The sequence below is a fragment of the Lithobates pipiens genome, unplaced genomic scaffold (assembly GCF_037356315.1).
Source record: "Lithobates pipiens isolate NorthernLeopardFrog02 unplaced genomic scaffold, aLitPip1_a1.2 Scaffold_3, whole genome shotgun sequence".
NCBI lineage: Eukaryota > Metazoa > Chordata > Amphibia > Anura > Ranidae > Lithobates > Lithobates pipiens.
In genome coordinates this window covers 148801143-148825043 of record NW_027507790.1, presented here as the reverse complement: position 1 = coordinate 148825043, position 23901 = coordinate 148801143, and the positions used below count along the sequence as shown (strand labels likewise).

Below are 23901 nucleotides of genomic sequence, written 5' to 3'. Positions count from 1 at the left end.
AGCTTCACAGGTTGCTATTGGAGTCCTCTTTCACTCCTCTTTGACAACATCACGAAACTGGTGGATGTTAGAGACCTTGCGCTCCTCCACCTTCCATTTGAGGATGCCCCACAGATGCTCAATAGGGTTTAAGTCTCGAGACATGCTTGGCCAGTCCATCACCTTTACACTCAGCTTCTTTAGCAAGGCAGTGGTCGTCTTGGAGGTGTGTTTGGGGTCGTTATGTTGGAATACTGCCCTGTGGCCCAGTCTCCGAAGGGAGGGGATCATGCGCTGCTTCAGTATGTCACAGTACATGTTTGCAGTCATGGTTCCCTCAATGAACTGTAGTGCCAGCAACACTCATGCAGCCCCAGACCATGACACTCCCACCACCACGCTTGACTGTAGGCAAGACACACTTGTCTTTGTACTCCTCACCTGGTTGTCACCACACACGCTTGACACCGTCTGAACCAAATAAGTTTATCTTGGTCTCATCAGACCACAGGACATGGTTCCAGTAATTCATGTTCTTAGTCTGCTTGTCTTCAGCAAACTGTTTGGGACGACAGCCATGCAGACCAATTTGATGTAGTGTGCGGCGTATGGTCTAAGCATTGACAGGCTGACCCCCTACCCCTTCAATCTCTGCAGCAATGCTGGCAGCACTCATACATCTATTTCCCAAAGACAACCTCTGGATATGACGCTGAGCACATGCACTATGCACTCAATTTCTTTGGTCGACCATGGCAAAGACTCTTCTGAGTGGAACCTGTCCTGTTAAACCACTGTATGGTCTTGGCCACGTGCTGCAGCTCAGTTTCAGGGTCTTGCCAATCTTCTTATAGCCTAGGCTATCTTTATGTAGAGCAACAATGTTTTTTTTTTAGATTCTCAGAGAGTTCTTTGCCTCGAGATGCCATGTCGAACTTCCAGTGACCAATATAAGAGATTTAGAGCGATAACACCAAATTTAACACAACTGCTCACCCTTTACACCTGAGACCTTGTAACACGAATGAGTCACATGACAACAGGGAGGGAAAATGGCTAATTGGGCCCAATTTAGACATTTTCACTTAGGGGTGTACTCACTTTTGTTCCCAGCGGTTTAGACATTAATGGTTGTGTGTTGAGTTATTTTGAGGGGACAGCAAATTTACACTGTTATACAAGATGTTCACTCACTACTTTACATTGTAGCAAAGTATCATTTCTTCAGTGTTGTCACATGAAAGGATATAATAAAATATTTACAAAAATGTGAGGTGTATCTATATATATATATATATATATATATATATATATATATATATATATGATTTTTCCATCAGACATGTATTAGAAAGAATCTGTTTAGATAGAAACAGAAATCAGGTTACTTTTGAGTTTGTTTGAGGATACTTGGCAAACAAATGCCTGGGTATCAAATACACAGGCTGTCCTCAAACAATCAGAACTTCGATACCATTGTTGCATTTCAGTTTAGTGTTGGATTAGTCTATTGTTCTGTAAGCATGGAAAACAATAGCTTGGCTTTTCTGACATATATAGCCTATTGTATGTATGATACCATAGTGCCATCTTTAGGTAGAATTTGAGAATGTCTATCTAATTGAAACACACATATTGGGAAAGGGGCCACACCCATGTGGGGATGGTAACATTTTCTGATAAAAGGTTGTGAGGCATAAGCTGACGGAGGACTCCATAATGACTTAAAATGGTTGTAAAGGCAGAAGGTTTTTTATCTTAATGCATTTTATGTATTAAGATAAAAAGCCTTCTGTGTGTAGCAGCTGCCCCAGCACCCCCTAATACTTACCTGAGCCCCAGTCCTGTCCAGCGATGTCCACGAGTCCTTCGGCCGACTGGGACTCTCCCTCCTGATTGGCTGTCAATCAAATAAGAGAGGGGGCGGGCCGAACTGCAGCTCTGTGTCTGAATGTACATGGAGCTGCGGCTCGGCTCAGAAGCTGCTTGCTGTGGGGGGCACTCGACAGGCGGAAGGGGCCAGGAACAGCAAAGAGGGACCCAAGAAGAGGAGGATCCGGGCTGCCCTGTGCAAATCCACTGCACAAAGCATGTAAGTATAGACATGTTTTTTTTTTTTTTAAAGAGACATTACAATCACTTTAACACCAAGAAAGGTCTATACCAGCCAGAAAAATATATACCTGAAGACAGTTTTGCCTGATCTCCAGCACCTGCTATTAAGCATGGGGTACTTGTTGGCAACGGAGATCATTAATCCACTCTAACCTGAGTTAAGTAACTTTTAAGTGTATTTCTGCAGTTTACAGACCATAGACTGCTTACTTGCTAGGAAGTAGGTAGCATCTTGCTTGTTATAGGTATATCTGTCAGTCTTGTACTGTATTCTTATAATTGTGCATGTAAAGCATTTTTGTATAGTAAAAGAACATATACTGCAGTGGTCTGAGCATCCCTGCTTATACCACAAAGTAACCTTACTAGATAGACCGAAAGCAAAACCTGGACTGAAACTTCGAGTTGTCAAGTGACAGCCAAAAAACCTTAAAGTGGTTGTAAACCCCATTCATGAAACTTGACCTAGGCACATAAATCGTTTAGTGTTTACTTATCTTTCGCCAAAGCTCTAAATGTCTTTCTTTCTACTGCTCCGTTCCTCTGTTATCAGCAAAGTCACTTCTGACAAGTTCTCCGAGGCACGAGATAACAGCAGCTGGAAATTTGTGTTGGGGAGGGAGCTTAGAGATAGGTAAGCAGAGTGCTTGTCTATTCAGAGTACAGCTCTGCATGTACTTTCGTTCCTCTGCCTATGTGGAGAGAGGGTGTGTCCCTTTCCTCCAACCAGCTATCACACACTGTAAGCCCAGACTCCACACCCACTGTTGGAAGAGGAAACAAGATTTCTAACACAATCTGCACTTTCCAAAGAGTGTATAAAGGGAAAGACAGCAGATATACTTGTAAAACTTATGTAGGGAGGTTTGTTTCATATCTGTGTATCATCTGAGGCTATTCACTTCAATGGGTGTAGGAGAGGGTTTACATTCTCTTTAAGGATTTAGAGAAGATCTGTAAAGTGTGGACCAAAATCCCTCCTGAGATGTGTGCAAACCAACTACAAGAAATGTCTTACCTCTGTGCTTGCCAAGGTGCTTGCCCGGGTTTCTCTACCAAGCAGTAAGTTATGCTTTGCTTGGGGATCAAATACTTGTTTTATTCACTGAACTGCAGCTCAATTTATAACCTTTGTATCATGAGTTTTTTTTTCTGGACTTTTGGTCGATATTCGGTCTCTATCATTTAAAATACTCCCATGATAAACATTATAACCCTTAATTTCTTTCTAAGTGGGCAAACTTACAAAATCTGCAGGGGATCAAATAATAATTTTCCCCACTGTACATGTAATTGTATGTATTATTCGGGAATATATAAGCAGTATTGGGTGCAACATATTTCAGGAAAATGTGTTTCTAATGCCGCGTACACACGACCGGACTTTGACAGCAAAGGTCCGAGGGAACGAATCTGTCGGACAATTCAATCGTTTGTGGGCTCCATCGGACCTTTGCTGTCCAAAAATCTTATGGACTTTAGAAATAGAACATATTTCAAATTTTTCCGCCGGACCCAGTTCCTATGGAGAAATCCACTTGTCTGTATGCTAGTCTGACGGACGAAAACAAATGCTAGGGGAGCTATTGGCTACTGGCTATGAACTTCCTTATTCTAGTCTGGTGGTACGTCATCACATTTGAATCCATCGGACTTTGGTGTGACTGTGTGTGGCCAAGTCCATTCATTCGGAAGGTCCGTCAGAACTCCGTCGAAAGTTTGTCAGGAAGACCGTCGGACCTAGTCTACCGAAAGTCTGGTCGTGTGTACGCGGCATAACAGAAAACAGCTGTAGATGTATACATTTTATTTCCTTCAGTAAGGTTTCCAAAATTCTCTGGCACAGGTGGTTAGGGGCCATTTACTGTGCTGGAATAATGACTCATTGAGGTGCGTTGAATGACCACAGACCAGGCATTTTATATTGGACCAAACAATGACATCTGCAGCACACCACAACCTGCACTGTGCGCAACGGTGTACTGAGGTGTGCTGTAGCACTGGTGTGTTGTGTATGTGCATAAGGTGGCATTTGAAATGAATGGCAAAGCACATTGATTTGCAGCACATTGCGGTAAAGCATGTATTACTCCATGTGAGAGAAAGGGATCTCTGTGCACAGACCCTCAGACTGTGATAACATTCAGGATTGTTTAGTAGGAGATGCACACAGTAAACACACCAGTCTACCAGCACAGCAATTCCGTTTTCTAAACATTGAATAGTAACTGCAACTTAAATTCATGCCATGCATGCCAGGCCAGAATTAGATGGTTTAAAATTATTGCTCTTATGAACCAACTTGGTTCATAACAATGGATTTTGACATTTAATCTTTATTATACATACATTAACATTCCTGTGTACAGTATTATAGGACTGCAAGAGGGTGATACCAACTCAAATCCAGGTACTCATTCTGCTAGCATTTAGCAAATACAGAACTTTGTTAATTTTACATCTGTCTGGAGTTTAGCTTTAACTGTTCATTTCTAGTTGTACAACAACAGCATATCAGTGTACTGGTAAATACAGTGCCTTGAAAAACTATTCATACCCCTTGAAATTTTCAGCAGTTTGTCATGTTACAACCAAAAACGTAAATGTACTTTATTGTTTGTTTGTTTTTTTGTGATAGACCAACAAAAAGGGCAACATTGTGAAGTGGAAGGAAAAGGATAATTGGTTTTCTCTTTTTTTTTTACAACTAAATATGTGAAAAGTGTGTCGTGCATTTGTATTCATCCCCCTTTACTCAGATACCCCTAACTAAAATCTAGTGGAATCAATTGCCTTCAGAAGTTACCTAATTAGTAAACCGAGTCCACCTGTGTGTCATTTAATCTCAGTATAAATACAGCTGTTCTGTGGAGCCATCAGAGGATTGTTAGAGAACCTTAGTGAACAAACAGCATCATAAAGGCCAAGGAACACACCAGACGGATCAGGGATAAAGTTGTGGAGAAGTATAAAGCAGGGTGGGGTTATAAAAAAATATCCCAAGGTTTGAACATCTCACAGAACACTGTTCAACCCATCATCATAAAATGCAAAGAGTATGGCACCACTGCAAACCTACCAAGACATGGCCATACACCTAAACTGACAGGCTGGGCAAGGAGAGCATTAATCAGAGAAGCAGCCAAGAGGCCCATGGTAACTCTGGAGGTGGGAGGATCTGTCCACAGGACAACTATTAGTCGTCCACTCCACAAATCTGCCCTTTATGGAAGATTGGCAAGAAGAAAGCTATTGTTGAAAATAAGCCATATGAAGTCCCATTTGCAGTTTGTGAGAAGCAATATGAGAGGACATAGCAAACATGTGGAAGAAGGTCCTCTGGTCAGAAGAGACCAAAATTGAACTTTCTGGCCTAAAAGCAAAACTCTATGTGTGGAGGAAAACTGAAAACTAACACTGCACACAACATGTCTATACTTAACTGCTCTGTGCAAAGGAATTTCACAAAGTAGCCGCAAACCTCCTCTTCCCAGGTCACCTGCAAGTGTTCCTGGCCCCTCCTTTCTATCCAGTGCCTCTGCGGGTAGCCACTTTCAATGAGGGCACTTGTGTGTGCTCGCTCCAGAGCTCTCAGCCCTGCCTCCCATACCCTCGTCACTGGAGTTTATTGACAGAAGCCAATGGCTCCCACTGCTATTAACCTGCCCAATGAGAAGGGAGACAGTGGTGAATAAGGGGGAGCTGGGGGGATCCTGGAGCAGAGAATGTTTTCCTTTCCTCAACCTTGAGGCTTTAGAACCAATTTAAGTAGGATCTTGATAGCAGTAAGATCCTGCATATAAAGTTGCCTGTAAGCTGTATGCATGTAACATTTGTGGAATACACATATTGTGTACATGGATACAATTGGCTGCCTCTGCTGTTCAAGGTCAAAATGTAAATATCAACCCTGTGTAGGTGCCAGCGATTACAAATTATTGATATTTACATGTTGGCCCTGAATGATCATTTATGAAGTGGCAGCACATGTGCAGATTACCCTGGGTTGGGTATGAATGACTGAAGGATGACAGTCATCCATCAGGTAAGGATCAGGTAATTTAGAAACAGGGGTATGGTGCCCTATAGTCTCAAAGAGGTAACTGGTATCCTCATCCTCATTATTTAATATGGAAAAATGGAGAAGGGCAAAGTTAACATGGACTACTCCAACCATAGATAACCATGTATCACCCAGTGGAATCGAGGACTGTCTTGATACCCAAAATTACAAATGTTTGTAATTTTGGGTATCAAGACAGTCCTCGATTCCACTGGCTGATACATGGTTATCTATGGTTAGAGTAGTCCATGTTAACTTTGCCCTTCTCCATTTTTCCATAAGGATCAGGTAAGTAAAACGGCTTTACCTTTTCCCTAGATAAAATGAGCTAATAACTCTTAGGCCGCGTACACACGCGGGGACTGTTCGCCCAACTTTGTCCGCTGAACAGTGTTTCGGCGGACAGTCCGCCCGTGTGTGGGCTTTCAGCGGACAGTTTCAGCGAACAGTCTGCTGAACAAAGTTTTTCGGAAATTCCGAAAAACTGTCCGCTGAAACTTGGTTTCAGCGAACAGTCCCCTCGTGTGTAGGCTTGTTCGTCAAACTAAGTTCCGCGCATGCTCAGAAAGGATTTACACGCCGAAAGTTGTAATGCAGTGTATAGGACGTCGTATTTTCCGTCCCGTCGTACGTGCCGTTCACGTCATCGCGCACGGTTTCAGCAAACTGTTCGTTCGTCGTGTGTGGGCAAGTCCGTCCATGCTAATTTTGAGTGGACTGTTCGCTGAAACTGTTTGACGGACAAAGTTGAGCGAACAGTCCCCGCGTGTGTACGTGGCCTTACAGTGCAGGCACAGTCTCACTGGCGTTCAGTGTTGCCAACCACTAGTATTTTTACTGGCAGCCAGTAAAAAACAGGCACTTTTCCCCTGCCAGTGAATACCAGTGACAGGAAAAGGTTGCCAGTTAAAAACATGGCTGTGATGCTCGGCTCAGGACTGCACATGTGCAGTTCCGGTCCAGAGCCTGCCAAGACAATTCAGGTGCCTACTACAGTGTGGTGGCGCTGGCAGGGGCGGATCTGGCACAGGCGATGCCTGAGAAAGTCATGTGATGTCATGGTGCAAGGAGTGGTGTGGGTCTGCGGGGAGAGAGCAAGGCAAGCCAGGAGCGGGACTGTAAGTGCTGTTTGGCCTAGAGTAGTCACATGCCTGATGAAGGGGTCCTGCGAGGCTCCGAAACGTTGCCCTTCTTCTTGTGATGTGATCTTTCTGAAATAAAAGCCTTTGGATGATATTTGAGGCTTCTTGGTGCGTGGGCGAATATATGCATTTATCTTTGAAGAGACCACCTGGCATGGAGATGTGAAAAGTGTGTCGTGCATTTGTATTCATCCCCCTTTACTCAGATACCCCTAACTAAAATCTAGTGGAATCAATTGCCTTCAGAAGTTACCTAATTAGTAAACCAAGTCCACCTGTGTGTCATTTAATCTCAGTATAAATACAGCTGTTCTGTGGAGCCATCAGAGGATTGTTAGAGAACCTTAGTGAACAAACAGCATCATAAAGGCCAAGGAACACACCAGACGGATCAGGGATAAAGTTGTGGAGAAGTATAAAGCAGGGTGGGGTTATAAAAAAATATCCCAAGGTTTGAACATCTCACAGAACACTGTTCAACCCATCATCATAAAATGCAAAGAGTATGGCACCACTGCAAACCTACCAAGACATGGCCGTACACCTAAACTGACAGGCTGGGCAAGGAGAGCATTAATCAGAGAAGCAGCCAAGAGGCCCATGGTAACTCTGGAGGTGGGAGGATCTGTCCACAGGACAACTATTAGTCGTCCACTCCACAAATCTGCCCTTTATGGAAGATTGGCAAGAAGAAAGCTATTGTTGAAAATAAGCCATATGAAGTCCCATTTGCAGTTTGTGAGAAGCAATATGAGAGGACATAGCAAACATGTGGAAGAAGGTCCTCTGGTCAGAAGAGACCAAAATTGAACTTTCTGGCCTAAAAGCAAAACTCTATGTGTGGAGGAAAACTGAAAACTAACACTGCACACAACATGTCTATACTTAACTGCTCTGTGCAAAGGAATTTCACAAAGTAGCCGCAAACCTCCTCTTCCCAGGTCACCTGCAAGTGTTCCTGGCCCCTCCTTTCTATCCAGTGCCTCTGCGGGTAGCCACTTTCAATGAGGGCACTTGTGTGTGCTCGCTCCAGAGCTCTCAGCCCTGCCTCCCATACCCTCGTCACTGGAGTTTATTGACAGAAGCCAATGGCTCCCACTGCTATTAACCTGCCCAATGAGAAGGGAGACAGTGGTGAATAAGGGGGAGCTGGGGGGATCCTGGAGCAGAGAATGTTTTCCTTTCCTCAACCTTGAGGCTTTAGAACCAATTTAAGTAGGATCTTGATAGCAGTAAGATCCTGCATATAAAGTTGCCTGTAAGCTGTATGCATGTAACATTTGTGGAATACACATATTGTGTACATGGATACAATTGGCTGCCTCTGCTGTTCAAGGTCAAAATGTAAATATCAACCCTGTGTAGGTGCCAGCGATTACAAATTATTGATATTTACATGTTGGCCCTGAATGATCATTTATGAAGTGGCAGCACATGTGCAGATTACCCTGGGTTGGGTATGAATGACTGAAGGATGACAGTCAACCATCAGGTAAGGATCAGGTAATTTAGAAACAGGGGTATGGTGCCCTATAGTCTCAAAGAGGTAACTGGTATCCTCATCCTCATTATTTAATATGGAAAAATGGAGAAGGGCAAAGTTAACATGGACTACTCCAACCATAGATAACCATGTATCACCCAGTGGAATCGAGGACTGTCTTGATACCCAAAATTACAAATGTTTGTAATTTTGGGTATCAAGACAGTCCTCGATTCCACTGGCTGATACATGGTTATCTATGGTTAGAGTAGTCCATGTTAACTTTGCCCTTCTCCATTTTTCCATAAGGATCAGGTAAGTAAAACGGCTTTACCTTTTCCCTAGATAAAATGAGCTAATAACTCTTAGGCCGCGTACACACGCGGGGACTGTTCGCCCAACTTTGTCCGCTGAACAGTGTTTCGGCGGACAGTCCGCCCGTGTGTGGGCTTTCAGCGGACAGTTTCAGCGAACAGTCTGCTGAACAAAGTTTTTCGGAAATTCCGAAAAACTGTCCGCTGAAACTTGGTTTCAGCGAACAGTCCCCTCGTGTGTAGGCTTGTTCGTCAAACTAAGTTCCGCGCATGCTCAGAAAGGATTTACACGCCGAAAGTTGTAATGCAGTGTATAGGACGTCGTATTTTCCGTCCCGTCGTACGTGCCGTTCACGTCATCGCGCACGGTTTCAGCAAACTGTTCGTTCGTCGTGTGTGGGCAAGTCCGTCCATGCTAATTTTGAGTGGACTGTTCGCTGAAACTGTTTGACGGACAAAGTTGAGCGAACAGTCCCCGCGTGTGTACGTGGCCTTACAGTGCAGGCACAGTCTCACTGGCGTTCAGTGTTGCCAACCACTAGTATTTTTACTGGCAGCCAGTAAAAAACAGGCACTTTTCCCCTGCCAGTGAATACCAGTGACAGGAAAAGGTTGCCAGTTAAAAACATGGCTGTGATGCTCGGCTCAGGACTGCACATGTGCAGTTCCGGTCCAGAGCCTGCCAAGACAATTCAGGTGCCTACTACAGTGTGGTGGCGCTGGCAGGGGCGGATCTGGCACAGGCGATGCCTGAGAAAGTCATGTGATGTCATGGTGCAAGGAGTGGTGTGGGTCTGCGGGGAGAGAGCAAGGCAAGCCAGGAGCGGGACTGTAAGTGCTGTTTGGCCTAGAGTAGTCACATGCCTGATGAAGGGGTCCTGCGAGGCTCCGAAACGTTGCCCTTCTTCTTGTGATGTGATCTTTCTGAAATAAAAGCCTTTGGATGATATTTGAGGCTTCTTGGTGCGTGGGCGAATATATGCATTTATCTTTGAAGAGACCACCTGGCATGGAGATGTGAAAAGTGTGTCGTGCATTTGTATTCATCCCCCTTTACTCAGATACCCCTAACTAAAATCTAGTGGAATCAATTGCCTTCAGAAGTTACCTAATTAGTAAACCAAGTCCACCTGTGTGTCATTTAATCTCAGTATAAATACAGCTGTTCTGTGGAGCCATCAGAGGATTGTTAGAGAACCTTAGTGAACAAACAGCATCATAAAGGCCAAGGAACACACCAGACGGATCAGGGATAAAGTTGTGGAGAAGTATAAAGCAGGGTGGGGTTATAAAAAAATATCCCAAGGTTTGAACATCTCACAGAACACTGTTCAACCCATCATCATAAAATGCAAAGAGTATGGCACCACTGCAAACCTACCAAGACATGGCCGTACACCTAAACTGACAGGCTGGGCAAGGAGAGCATTAATCAGAGAAGCAGCCAAGAGGCCCATGGTAACTCTGGAGGTGGGAGGATCTGTCCACAGGACAACTATTAGTCGTCCACTCCACAAATCTGCCCTTTATGGAAGATTGGCAAGAAGAAAGCTATTGTTGAAAATAAGCCATATGAAGTCCCATTTGCAGTTTGTGAGAAGCAATATGAGAGGACATAGCAAACATGTGGAAGAAGGTCCTCTGGTCAGAAGAGACCAAAATTGAACTTTCTGGCCTAAAAGCAAAACTCTATGTGTGGAGGAAAACTGAAAACTAACACTGCACACAACATGTCTATACTTAACTGCTCTGTGCAAAGGAATTTCACAAAGTAGCCGCAAACCTCCTCTTCCCAGGTCACCTGCAAGTGTTCCTGGCCCCTCCTTTCTATCCAGTGCCTCTGCGGGTAGCCACTTTCAATGAGGGCACTTGTGTGTGCTCGCTCCAGAGCTCTCAGCCCTGCCTCCCATACCCTCGTCACTGGAGTTTATTGACAGAAGCCAATGGCTCCCACTGCTATTAACCTGCCCAATGAGAAGGGAGACAGTGGTGAATAAGGGGGAGCTGGGGGGATCCTGGAGCAGAGAATGTTTTCCTTTCCTCAACCTTGAGGCTTTAGAACCAATTTAAGTAGGATCTTGATAGCAGTAAGATCCTGCATATAAAGTTGCCTGTAAGCTGTATGCATGTAACATTTGTGGAATACACATATTGTGTACATGGATACAATTGGCTGCCTCTGCTGTTCAAGGTCAAAATGTAAATATCAACCCTGTGTAGGTGCCAGCGATTACAAATTATTGATATTTACATGTTGGCCCTGAATGATCATTTATGAAGTGGCAGCACATGTGCAGATTACCCTGGGTTGGGTATGAATGACTGAAGGATGACAGTCAACCATCAGGTAAGGATCAGGTAATTTAGAAACAGGGGTATGGTGCCCTATAGTCTCAAAGAGGTAACTGGTATCCTCATCCTCATTATTTAATATGGAAAAATGGAGAAGGGCAAAGTTAACATGGACTACTCCAACCATAGATAACCATGTATCACCCAGTGGAATCGAGGACTGTCTTGATACCCAAAATTACAAATGTTTGTAATTTTGGGTATCAAGACAGTCCTCGATTCCACTGGCTGATACATGGTTATCTATGGTTAGAGTAGTCCATGTTAACTTTGCCCTTCTCCATTTTTCCATAAGGATCAGGTAAGTAAAACGGCTTTACCTTTTCCCTAGATAAAATGAGCTAATAACTCTTAGGCCGCGTACACACGCGGGGACTGTTCGCCCAACTTTGTCCGCTGAACAGTGTTTCGGCGGACAGTCCGCCCGTGTGTGGGCTTTCAGCGGACAGTTTCAGCGAACAGTCTGCTGAACAAAGTTTTTCGGAAATTCCGAAAAACTGTCCGCTGAAACTTGGTTTCAGCGAACAGTCCCCTCGTGTGTAGGCTTGTTCGTCAAACTAAGTTCCGCGCATGCTCAGAAAGGATTTACACGCCGAAAGTTGTAATGCAGTGTATAGGACGTCGTATTTTCCGTCCCGTCGTACGTGCCGTTCACGTCATCGCGCACGGTTTCAGCAAACTGTTCGTTCGTCGTGTGTGGGCAAGTCCGTCCATGCTAATTTTGAGTGGACTGTTCGCTGAAACTGTTTGACGGACAAAGTTGAGCGAACAGTCCCCGCGTGTGTACGTGGCCTTACAGTGCAGGCACAGTCTCACTGGCGTTCAGTGTTGCCAACCACTAGTATTTTTACTGGCAGCCAGTAAAAAACAGGCACTTTTCCCCTGCCAGTGAATACCAGTGACAGGAAAAGGTTGCCAGTTAAAAACATGGCTGTGATGCTCGGCTCAGGACTGCACATGTGCAGTTCCGGTCCAGAGCCTGCCAAGACAATTCAGGTGCCTACTACAGTGTGGTGGCGCTGGCAGGGGCGGATCTGGCACAGGCGATGCCTGAGAAAGTCATGTGATGTCATGGTGCAAGGAGTGGTGTGGGTCTGCGGGGAGAGAGCAAGGCAAGCCAGGAGCGGGACTGTAAGTGCTGTTTGGCCTAGAGTAGTCACATGCCTGATGAAGGGGTCCTGCGAGGCTCCGAAACGTTGCCCTTCTTCTTGTGATGTGATCTTTCTGAAATAAAAGCCTTTGGATGATATTTGAGGCTTCTTGGTGCGTGGGCGAATATATGCATTTATCTTTGAAGAGACCACCTGGCATGGAGATGTGAAAAGTGTGTCGTGCATTTGTATTCATCCCCCTTTACTCAGATACCCCTAACTAAAATCTAGTGGAATCAATTGCCTTCAGAAGTTACCTAATTAGTAAACCAAGTCCACCTGTGTGTCATTTAATCTCAGTATAAATACAGCTGTTCTGTGGAGCCATCAGAGGATTGTTAGAGAACCTTAGTGAACAAACAGCATCATAAAGGCCAAGGAACACACCAGACGGATCAGGGATAAAGTTGTGGAGAAGTATAAAGCAGGGTGGGGTTATAAAAAAATATCCCAAGGTTTGAACATCTCACAGAACACTGTTCAACCCATCATCATAAAATGCAAAGAGTATGGCACCACTGCAAACCTACCAAGACATGGCCGTACACCTAAACTGACAGGCTGGGCAAGGAGAGCATTAATCAGAGAAGCAGCCAAGAGGCCCATGGTAACTCTGGAGGTGGGAGGATCTGTCCACAGGACAACTATTAGTCGTCCACTCCACAAATCTGCCCTTTATGGAAGATTGGCAAGAAGAAAGCTATTGTTGAAAATAAGCCATATGAAGTCCCATTTGCAGTTTGTGAGAAGCAATATGAGAGGACATAGCAAACATGTGGAAGAAGGTCCTCTGGTCAGAAGAGACCAAAATTGAACTTTCTGGCCTAAAAGCAAAACTCTATGTGTGGAGGAAAACTGAAAACTAACACTGCACACAACATGTCTATACTTAACTGCTCTGTGCAAAGGAATTTCACAAAGTAGCCGCAAACCTCCTCTTCCCAGGTCACCTGCAAGTGTTCCTGGCCCCTCCTTTCTATCCAGTGCCTCTGCGGGTAGCCACTTTCAATGAGGGCACTTGTGTGTGCTCGCTCCAGAGCTCTCAGCCCTGCCTCCCATACCCTCGTCACTGGAGTTTATTGACAGAAGCCAATGGCTCCCACTGCTATTAACCTGCCCAATGAGAAGGGAGACAGTGGTGAATAAGGGGGAGCTGGGGGGATCCTGGAGCAGAGAATGTTTTCCTTTCCTCAACCTTGAGGCTTTAGAACCAATTTAAGTAGGATCTTGATAGCAGTAAGATCCTGCATATAAAGTTGCCTGTAAGCTGTATGCATGTAACATTTGTGGAATACACATATTGTGTACATGGATACAATTGGCTGCCTCTGCTGTTCAAGGTCAAAATGTAAATATCAACCCTGTGTAGGTGCCAGCGATTACAAATTATTGATATTTACATGTTGGCCCTGAATGATCATTTATGAAGTGGCAGCACATGTGCAGATTACCCTGGGTTGGGTATGAATGACTGAAGGATGACAGTCAACCATCAGGTAAGGATCAGGTAATTTAGAAACAGGGGTATGGTGCCCTATAGTCTCAAAGAGGTAACTGGTATCCTCATCCTCATTATTTAATATGGAAAAATGGAGAAGGGCAAAGTTAACATGGACTACTCCAACCATAGATAACCATGTATCACCCAGTGGAATCGAGGACTGTCTTGATACCCAAAATTACAAATGTTTGTAATTTTGGGTATCAAGACAGTCCTCGATTCCACTGGCTGATACATGGTTATCTATGGTTAGAGTAGTCCATGTTAACTTTGCCCTTCTCCATTTTTCCATAAGGATCAGGTAAGTAAAACGGCTTTACCTTTTCCCTAGATAAAATGAGCTAATAACTCTTAGGCCGCGTACACACGCGGGGACTGTTCGCCCAACTTTGTCCGCTGAACAGTGTTTCGGCGGACAGTCCGCCCGTGTGTGGGCTTTCAGCGGACAGTTTCAGCGAACAGTCTGCTGAACAAAGTTTTTCGGAAATTCCGAAAAACTGTCCGCTGAAACTTGGTTTCAGCGAACAGTCCCCTCGTGTGTAGGCTTGTTCGTCAAACTAAGTTCCGCGCATGCTCAGAAAGGATTTACACGCCGAAAGTTGTAATGCAGTGTATAGGACGTCGTATTTTCCGTCCCGTCGTACGTGCCGTTCACGTCATCGCGCACGGTTTCAGCAAACTGTTCGTTCGTCGTGTGTGGGCAAGTCCGTCCATGCTAATTTTGAGTGGACTGTTCGCTGAAACTGTTTGACGGACAAAGTTGAGCGAACAGTCCCCGCGTGTGTACGTGGCCTTACAGTGCAGGCACAGTCTCACTGGCGTTCAGTGTTGCCAACCACTAGTATTTTTACTGGCAGCCAGTAAAAAACAGGCACTTTTCCCCTGCCAGTGAATACCAGTGACAGGAAAAGGTTGCCAGTTAAAAACATGGCTGTGATGCTCGGCTCAGGACTGCACATGTGCAGTTCCGGTCCAGAGCCTGCCAAGACAATTCAGGTGCCTACTACAGTGTGGTGGCGCTGGCAGGGGCGGATCTGGCACAGGCGATGCCTGAGAAAGTCATGTGATGTCATGGTGCAAGGAGTGGTGTGGGTCTGCGGGGAGAGAGCAAGGCAAGCCAGGAGCGGGACTGTAAGTGCTGTTTGGCCTAGAGTAGTCACATGCCTGATGAAGGGGTCCTGCGAGGCTCCGAAACGTTGCCCTTCTTCTTGTGATGTGATCTTTCTGAAATAAAAGCCTTTGGATGATATTTGAGGCTTCTTGGTGCGTGGGCGAATATATGCATTTATCTTTGAAGAGACCACCTGGCATGGAGAGAGGCTGTCACTGTGACTCAGGAGGCGATGTGCCATCTCAAGGAGGTGTCATCAGTATCTGTGTTGCTGCACACCCCTGTCAGTGTCCCTGTGAGAGTCAATTTCATATGTGTGTGCCACCCATTCTAATTTATTGGGGGCGCTGTTAACTTAAAGTGGTTGTAAACCCACTTTTTGGACTTCTACCTATGGGTAAGCCTAGAAAAAAGGCTTACATATAGGTAGTGGAAATATCTCCTAAATGTGCACAGTTTAGGAGATATTTCACTTGTAGTCCGGCAAAAATTCCAATGGTGCATGCACGGTGAAGAAACGAAAAAAAGTGCAGTTTCTTCCCTGGCCTGTGCTGTTAATCGCGGCTCCTGTGTGCATGCGTGGGAGTGGCATCACAGAGCCGGAGTCCGCGGCCCGGAAGGAAGAAGGGCAAGAAGATGGAAGCTTCCTACACAGGGGACATCACTGGATTCTTTTGCAGGTAAGTGGCACATAATGGGCTCGTATGCCCTGCATACTTGCCCATTATGCTTTTCATTTGCAGGCTTTGCAGCGAGCAAAAGAGGAAGTAAAGCCCATCAGGGTTTACTTCCTCTTTAATAGATTGTACTAAATTGTGTGCATATACAAATAAAGTGCATCTTGCTTAGCTAAATAGTAATTAATGATTAATTAATAATTCAGTGCTGAAATAACAGTGATTTGAAATATCTAATCAAACCTATATTTCATCAGAAAATAAAAGCCCATGAATCTTTTGTGATGCAACTTCAATCTTTACACCATCACCAATGGCAAACTTCATGAGAAAAGATCCCAGTGGATGTGAGTGAAATTCCTACTCACCAGACCACCATGACCTCTAACTAAAACGAAGGTCTGATGGGGCTTTTTTTAAATGTGGATTTGTGATCTTGCTGGTATATCAGAGGAGATGTGGCTGGAATCTTGCTAATACTCCACCGCAGTAACAATTAGAAAAAATGAAAAGAACAAGACCATAGCGTGATATAGTTTAATTTAAAAAAAATGTAAAAACATGAGCTAAATGTTGGTAGGTGCCTTTCCTTGCCACTGAAGGTATAAAGCATCTGTCACCAGGTAGACGGAAGGAATAGCCGTCCCGCTTGCGCTGTATTTATCGGCATACGTTCCACTGCCGTGGTGAGGCAGAAGCCGGAAGTGGCCATAATTAATGTGCCCGGGAGGCAGATCCACATTTAAATAAAAGCCCCATCTGACCTTCTTTTTAGTTAGAGGTCATGGTGGTCTGGTGACTAGGAATTTCCTTCACATCCACTGGGTGTTTTCTCATGAAGTTTGCCATTGGTGATGGTGTAAAGATTGAAGTTGCATCAAAAAAAGATTTATGGACTTGTTTTTTGATGAAATATTGGTTTTGATGAAATATTTATTTTATTTCAGCACTGAATTATTAATGAATCATTAATTACTATTTAGCTTAAGCACCATGCACTTTATTTGTATTTACACAATATTTAGTGCAATCTATTAAACTTCACAGCGCCCTTTATTATTATACACCCGAAATCAGACAAGGCTAGCACTATTGCACTTTGAGGGGAGCAGCTCATATATATTTATAATTTCTTAGAACTAGCTCACTTAGTTATTCCATAGCGCAAGGTTCTTCTATTCTTCATTCTAATTTCTTGCCCTCCTGAGTCCTGTCCCCAAGCTACTGACTTACTATATGGAAAATAAAATAAGAAATATGTTTTTTGCCCTAAAATCTGCCTTAAATCACATTGCTATTTGCATAATTGACTTGTTTGTAGCCTTAATACTGAAATGTGCACTTAAAACTGTAATTTTGTAACTTTGGGAAATGCCAGTAAAAACTTGGCTATGCCAATATATTTCAATCTGGTGGGATGGCAATACTGCTGGCGTTGGACATTTATGATGTATGCATGCACATATAAGCACACGTTTTTCTATATACAGTAAAACCTTGTATTGCGAGTAACACAGTTTACAAGCGCTTCGCAATACGTGCGTTTTTTTTTAATACTGACTCGATTTGCAATCGTTGTCAAACCTCTGGGGTGTGCAGTACTGCATGTTGCCAGACGTGCCGTTGACGCTCAGAGACGCACAGAGCCGAGTCTCCGAGCGTCACCGAGTGTTTTCGAGTGTCTCCAGTGCCCCCCCACCCCTGGCCACATGCAGTACTGCATACACTAGCAGTGACACTGGAACAAATTATCTGAGTTTCCATTGATTCCTATGGGGAAACTTGCTTTGATATACAAGTGCTTTGGATTAAAAGCATGCTTCTGGAACAGATTATGCTCGTAATCCAAGGTACTACTGTTTATATATAGGCACAAACAAGCACAAATTATGGCCCTGGATGCTTGGAAAAATACAACGTTTAGGTAAGTGTCCTGCAGGCATGAGGTCAGTGGAATCCATAGTAGGTGAAGTTGAAAATAGACACAAGTCCATCAAGCCCAACCTATGTAAATGCAGTTGTGTCATTTTATTTTACATTGCTGAACACAGCACAACATTACACTACAGGGTACAGCTGTGTGAATTGGCACTATAGGTTTCAATACTGCTGTGTACCAATGCATAGCTCCCAACTCTCCCTGATTTTTAGGCATTGTTGCTGATTTGGAACAAAGTCCCTCTGTCCCTCTTACCTCCTCATTTGTCCCTCATTTTGGTCTGATCCTAATAGTTGTATATAAAATGCATTATTTATCTTTCAAAATGTTTTTCCCAGTGCTAAATCTTTCATCCAATTTTTAAATTGCTACATTTGTAAATTTCAAAAGCCAATATAAAGGAATAGTAGTGGTAAAGAAAAAGCACTTGGGGGTTTAACTAATCTTTTTTTTTGTATAGTTTTCCTTTAACCACTTGCCTACTGGGCACTTTTACCCCCCTTCCTGCCAATTTTCAGTTTTCATCGCTGTCACATTTTAAATGACAATTGCGTGGTCGTGCAACACTGTACCCATGTGAAATTTTTTGTAATTTTTTTTTCACATAAATACACATTTCTTTTGGTGGTATTTAATCACCACTGGGTTTTTATTTTTTGCTATATAAATTAAAAAAGACCAAAAATTTGGGGGGGAAAAAACAATTTTTCGTGGTTTGTTACAACATTTTGCAAACAGGTAATTTTTCTTGATGAGGCTGCACCGATGGGCACTGATGTGGCAGCACCATTGGGCACTGATGTGGCAGCACCGATGGGCACTAATGTGGCAGCACCGATGGGCACTGGTGTGGCAGCACCGATGGGCACTGGTGTGGCAGCACCGATGGGCACTAATGTGGCAGCACTGATGGGCACTGGTGTGGCAGCACCGATGGGCACTGATGTGGCAGCACTGTTGGGCACTGATGTGGCAGCACTGTTGGGCACTGATGTGACAGCACCGTTGGGCACTGATGTGGCAGCACCGATGGGCACTGGTGTGGCAGCACTGATGGGCACTGTTGTGGCAGCACCGATGGGCACTGATTGGCAGCACCGATGGACACTGATTGACATCACCGATGGACACTGATTGACAGCACCGATGGACACTGATTGACATCACCGATGGACACTGATTGACAGCACCGATGGGCATTGTTGGGACTGCACTAATAATCAGGTCACTAATATTCAGTGCCCTGATTATCAGTGTAGATGTCCCTTTCACACATGCTGGTTATGCTCTCTTCTCCTCGTCTCATGCTGTAAGTGTGAGGAAAGGAATGCTGATAACTGGCTTGTGTTATATTGGGATCAGCCATGATTGGACACAGCTGATCACGTGCTAAAGAGCCGCTGATTGACTCTCTACCCCGATCTGCGATGAGCTGTGTCCGGAGGACACAGCTGAACACAGAGCACGCCTCCTATGCGGCGACTGCACTATAGCTGAATGACGACTACAGCGCAGTCGGCAAGTGTTTAAGGGGGTGTGGCAGGGGGTGTGTCATATGCCTACGTACTTTTTCTAATAGGTGTCCTTTGTTCCCATCTCCAAAAGTTGAGAGGTATGCCAATGTGCACAAAAATATTCAGTACCCTGTATGCATCTGTAAGCAGTGTTTTAACATTGGCGTGCCTGAGCCCTACCCATACATATCTTCACCAAAGTTGCATGTAAGCAAAATGTTGTTTTCATTACTAATTACACATCTGAACTACTCACCGACTCCATGCTGACACTGTCTTTCTGAGACAAGAAAACTGATAAATATATGGTTCCCAGTCCATGATCAGGGTGCTGCGGATCTTTCAGGTTTAATGCCACTTCTTTTGCACTAGAAAAGTAAAACAAATGAATTAAAGATGTGACAGCTGTCACTAATAAATATGTAATTATTATTATTATTGTAGAACAACAATAGAATTTTTTGTAAGAAATAGAGTCTTGCTCGCAAATTCAACATGCCATGTTATTATGACTTGTCCCACGCTCAGGAATATGCTGTTTTGATATAAACATATTATTCTGATTTTCAACATGGAATGTCAGTGCTCTGCAACAGCAAAATAAACGAATGTTATTTGTCTTGACACATATCACCCTGTATCTCATAATTGATAGGAGTACTATGCTGTTACCAAGCACATAGCAATTTATATTTAGACTGAAGCTTTGTAACCAAGTACCGTATATACTCGAGTATAAGCCGAGATTTTCAGCCTCTTTTTTGAGGCTGAAAGTGCCCCCTCGGCTTATACTCGAGTCACCGCTGTCTGCCTGCTCGATCAGCGTATCGAGCAGACAGACGGCGGACATTAAAATTCAAAAGCCGCGCCTCCTTCTCCGCCTCCGCCTGTGATAGGCGGAACACTGAATTTCCCAGCAGTCAGTGTTCCGCCTATCACGGACATCCGTTCATTCTCATACTACGGACGAGTATGAGAGGATGTCCGTGATAGGCGGAACACAGGCTGCTGGGAAATTGAGTGTTCCGCCTATCACAGGCGGAGGACGGAGGCGCAGCTTTTGAATCGTAGAATGGCCGCCGAGAAGAGCGGCGATCCATCGGCACGACACGGGACGGAGGAGGCACGGGACGGAGGAGGCACGGGACAGAGGAGGCACGGGACAGAGGAGGCACGGGACAGAGGAGGCACGGGACAGAGGAGGCTCGGGACGACGGCGGCTCGGGACGGAGGCTTGGGACACAGGTAGGCTGGACACACACACAAGGCTGCATGGACACACACACACACACACACACACACACACACACACACACACACACACACACACACACACACAGGGATGGATGGATGGATGGATGGATACACACACACACACACACACACACACAGGGATGGATGGATGGATGAATACACACACACACACACACACACACACACACACACACACACACACACAGGGATGGATGGATACACACACAGGGATGGATGGACGGACACACAGGGATGGATGGATGGATGGATGGATGGACACACACACAGGGATGGATGGACGGACACACACACAGGGATGGACGGACACACAGGGATGGACAGCCATGTCTCACCCTCGGCTTATACACGAGTCAATAAGTTTTCCAGTTTTTTGGGGGTAAATTGGGGGCCTCGGCTTATATTCGGGTCGGCCTATACTCGAGTATATACGGTATATTCATTGGCTTTGTTGACACCTGTATTAATATTCTGAGAAAAGAAGCTGCCTCTTACCTTATCTTTAAAACTATTTATCTATCTATCTCAAAAATAATTAATATTCCATGCCTTTTTAGGGCTACAATAGAGTCCATACACACGAGAGCAGGGTGGATAAAAATCAATGATTAATTTTTTTAAAGAAATCCAAAAAATTTGATTTTTTTTAAATTGAAATCATATTTTTTTGATTTTTATGAAATGTATTTTAATAATATGCTTTTGTAGTAAAAATCTATATAAAGATGTTTTTTTTATTTAAGATACATTAATAGATTATTCAGAATGAAATGGAGCTTGGTTATGTAGAATGAGGCTGTATATTCTGCAATATTTACATTTTTGGTAAACTCATTCAATGAATCCAAGCTCTGCAAGCTGAGATAACATGCACTAGAAATGTTATTGTTTTAATTGAATAAAAGAATTTGACTAGTTCTCTAATTATGTGTAAGTAACCTATTAACCTAAAATGGGTTCTAAAATTGCTGTTTTGCTAACCTGACAGCTTATTATTCTAAATAGTAAACCTTGATTTCGTTTGAAAATATTAAAGATTCTAACTACCAGCATGAATGAGTCCTTACATTTAAAGAGCACCTGTCATTTAAGATCCATCATGGCAGTGCCTGTTAGCGGGCATCTACTCACCTGCTGCCACCACGTCCCTCACCTTGTGTCACTGCCGCATCACCAGCCATCTCATTAAAGTGAATGGGACTGTCGATGAGTCAACAGTGTGTCAGAGGTGGAGCCGCTGTGGGACAGAGATGACCGTTGCTCTTTAAAAGTTATGATTTATGAGTTATGATTTAAATCAAGCCTTTTTACTAGTGGTTTAAATTGTTATTTAAATCGACTTGATTTAAATCAAATCCACTCTGCAAGACAGAGAGCAAGAGAGCTTGCTGTGCAGACACTATTATTGTCTGATAATTAGGAGCCTATTTATAAAGCCATAAGTTTGACATTTACCAAACATTCAGTGTATTATAATTGATTCACCTGCAGTGAATCATTAATGGATGTCAGATCAAAGGTTTAGGTGAGTAACTCATGAGTCAAGGGCTGTCATGTCTCTAACCATTGAACAAAGACAACACAAATAATAATAATAATAATAATAATAATAATAATAATAATGTAGCACACCCCCTTAAGGGCCTCAGATGAACTGAGATCCGGCACCCTGCACAGCCAGGCACACTGAATTTCCACAGGCACTCTTGAGTCAGAGAACAGTCTGTGACTTTGTTTTTTTGTTATTTATTGAGGGACAATAACTTTGATATGGACTGGCAATTATGGGATGCCCACTTGACTTCAGAACAACTCTCCCTATATACAGTCCTAGATACACTCCACTTCTTCCTCCAGCCCTCGCTTGCTTGCAGAAACCCAGCTGGCATACTGTAAAGATCTGACAGGCAGGCACTTAGTCAGATTAGACCAAAGGCCCTTTATAGGCAGGAACCCGAGGCTCCTTGGTTGTGTAGCAAAGTTCAGTGTACAGCTTTCATCACTCCCGTGGCTACTGATCCCGGCACCACTTTATCAGGCACTGCCAACTCGCCTGGCTGCAGCTGACCCTTTCAACAGCCCTCCATGCTAACTTCTTCCAACAGTCTTCCCAGACTGAACACCCACCAGCCCACCCAGCTGACTCTCATGAGATCTCCGAGATGTGCTGACCTGCTCCCACTGTCTTCTCTCCTTGTTCCAGTGCATACAGGAAGGGATTCCTCTATGCGTTGTGGTGGATCTTTCCAGCACTGAAGCCCCAGGCCTGAGGTCACACCCCCCTTCCCACCCTTCCCGACCCTTTTTGCTGGGAAATGGTTGAGGACCTCATAAATATGCATGGCAGCCCCTCTTTACTCCCAGACTCCAGTTCTGGATGTTTCTATCAAATTACTGACCATGGTGGAAGTGCCAGAGAGAGCTGCCAGGTGAGTCATCCTGCCCCCTGAGTCACTAAACCCTGACCCAGATTCACAACCCATGCCTGGCTCTCAGCCAAGCCAATTTGCCTACTCTAATAACTAACCTATTTACATTTAGTACACTAGAGGGTGCTACAATAATAATAATATTTATAAATAAAAGGTGGCTTTTTATACAGGATTATATCTTTTGGCTGCATTAAAGTCCCATGGGAGAATTTTTTTGGGATGTCACCTTTACAGATTTATAAATATCCCTTACTGTACAAAGTATACACACACACACACACACACTTTTTTTTTCTACAAATAAGTCTCCTAGAGAACTATAGATTAGTTATAATAGCACAACAGAAGCTACCTGCCTTTTACCTCCCTTTGTTTGACTGAAATTTAAAGTCACCCAATAAGGGGTTAATCACTGTTGATGATTCAATCATTTGAGTGCTCCATGCCATAACCCTCTACATATGTATCCAATGTGCCCATGTGAATAATATCTTGCCCATAATAAATAAATAAATTACGTAAAAAAGCAGCACATTCACAGGCTGGGGAAGGGACAAGACCTGTAAGGCCCCTTTCACACAGGACGGATCAGTAATGATCCGCCCCGTGATGATCCGCTTGCTCAGCGGGGATTGCTCCGTTGTCCCCGCTGAGCCGGCGGCGGACAGGGCGGTCTCCGCACACTGTGCAGGGACCGCCCTGTCAGCTCTACGCTCTCCTCTATGGGGGATCGGATGAGCACGGACCGTCTGTCCGTGTTCATCCGATCCGCTCTGCAGACGGATAGAAAAATAGGATTTTCCTCCGTCTGCAGAATCGGACAATAGCGGAGGCGGACGATAGCGGGTGTCTGCGG

General features: G+C 44.3%; 1 protein-coding gene across 5 annotated transcripts in view; it reads right to left on the bottom strand.

Annotated features, from left to right (window-relative positions):
* Nucleotides 1-23901, bottom strand: part of MCTP1 (multiple C2 and transmembrane domain containing 1) — a 1143431-nt gene that overhangs the window by 658488 nt on the left and 461042 nt on the right. For all 5 annotated transcript variants that reach the window (XM_077462382.1, XM_077462384.1, XM_077462383.1 and 2 more), the window contains exon 5: nucleotides 19598-19709. In XM_077462382.1, coding sequence (XP_077318508.1) covers nucleotides 19598-19709 — 112 coding nt within the window. The remainder of the gene's footprint in view (nucleotides 1-19597; nucleotides 19710-23901) is intronic.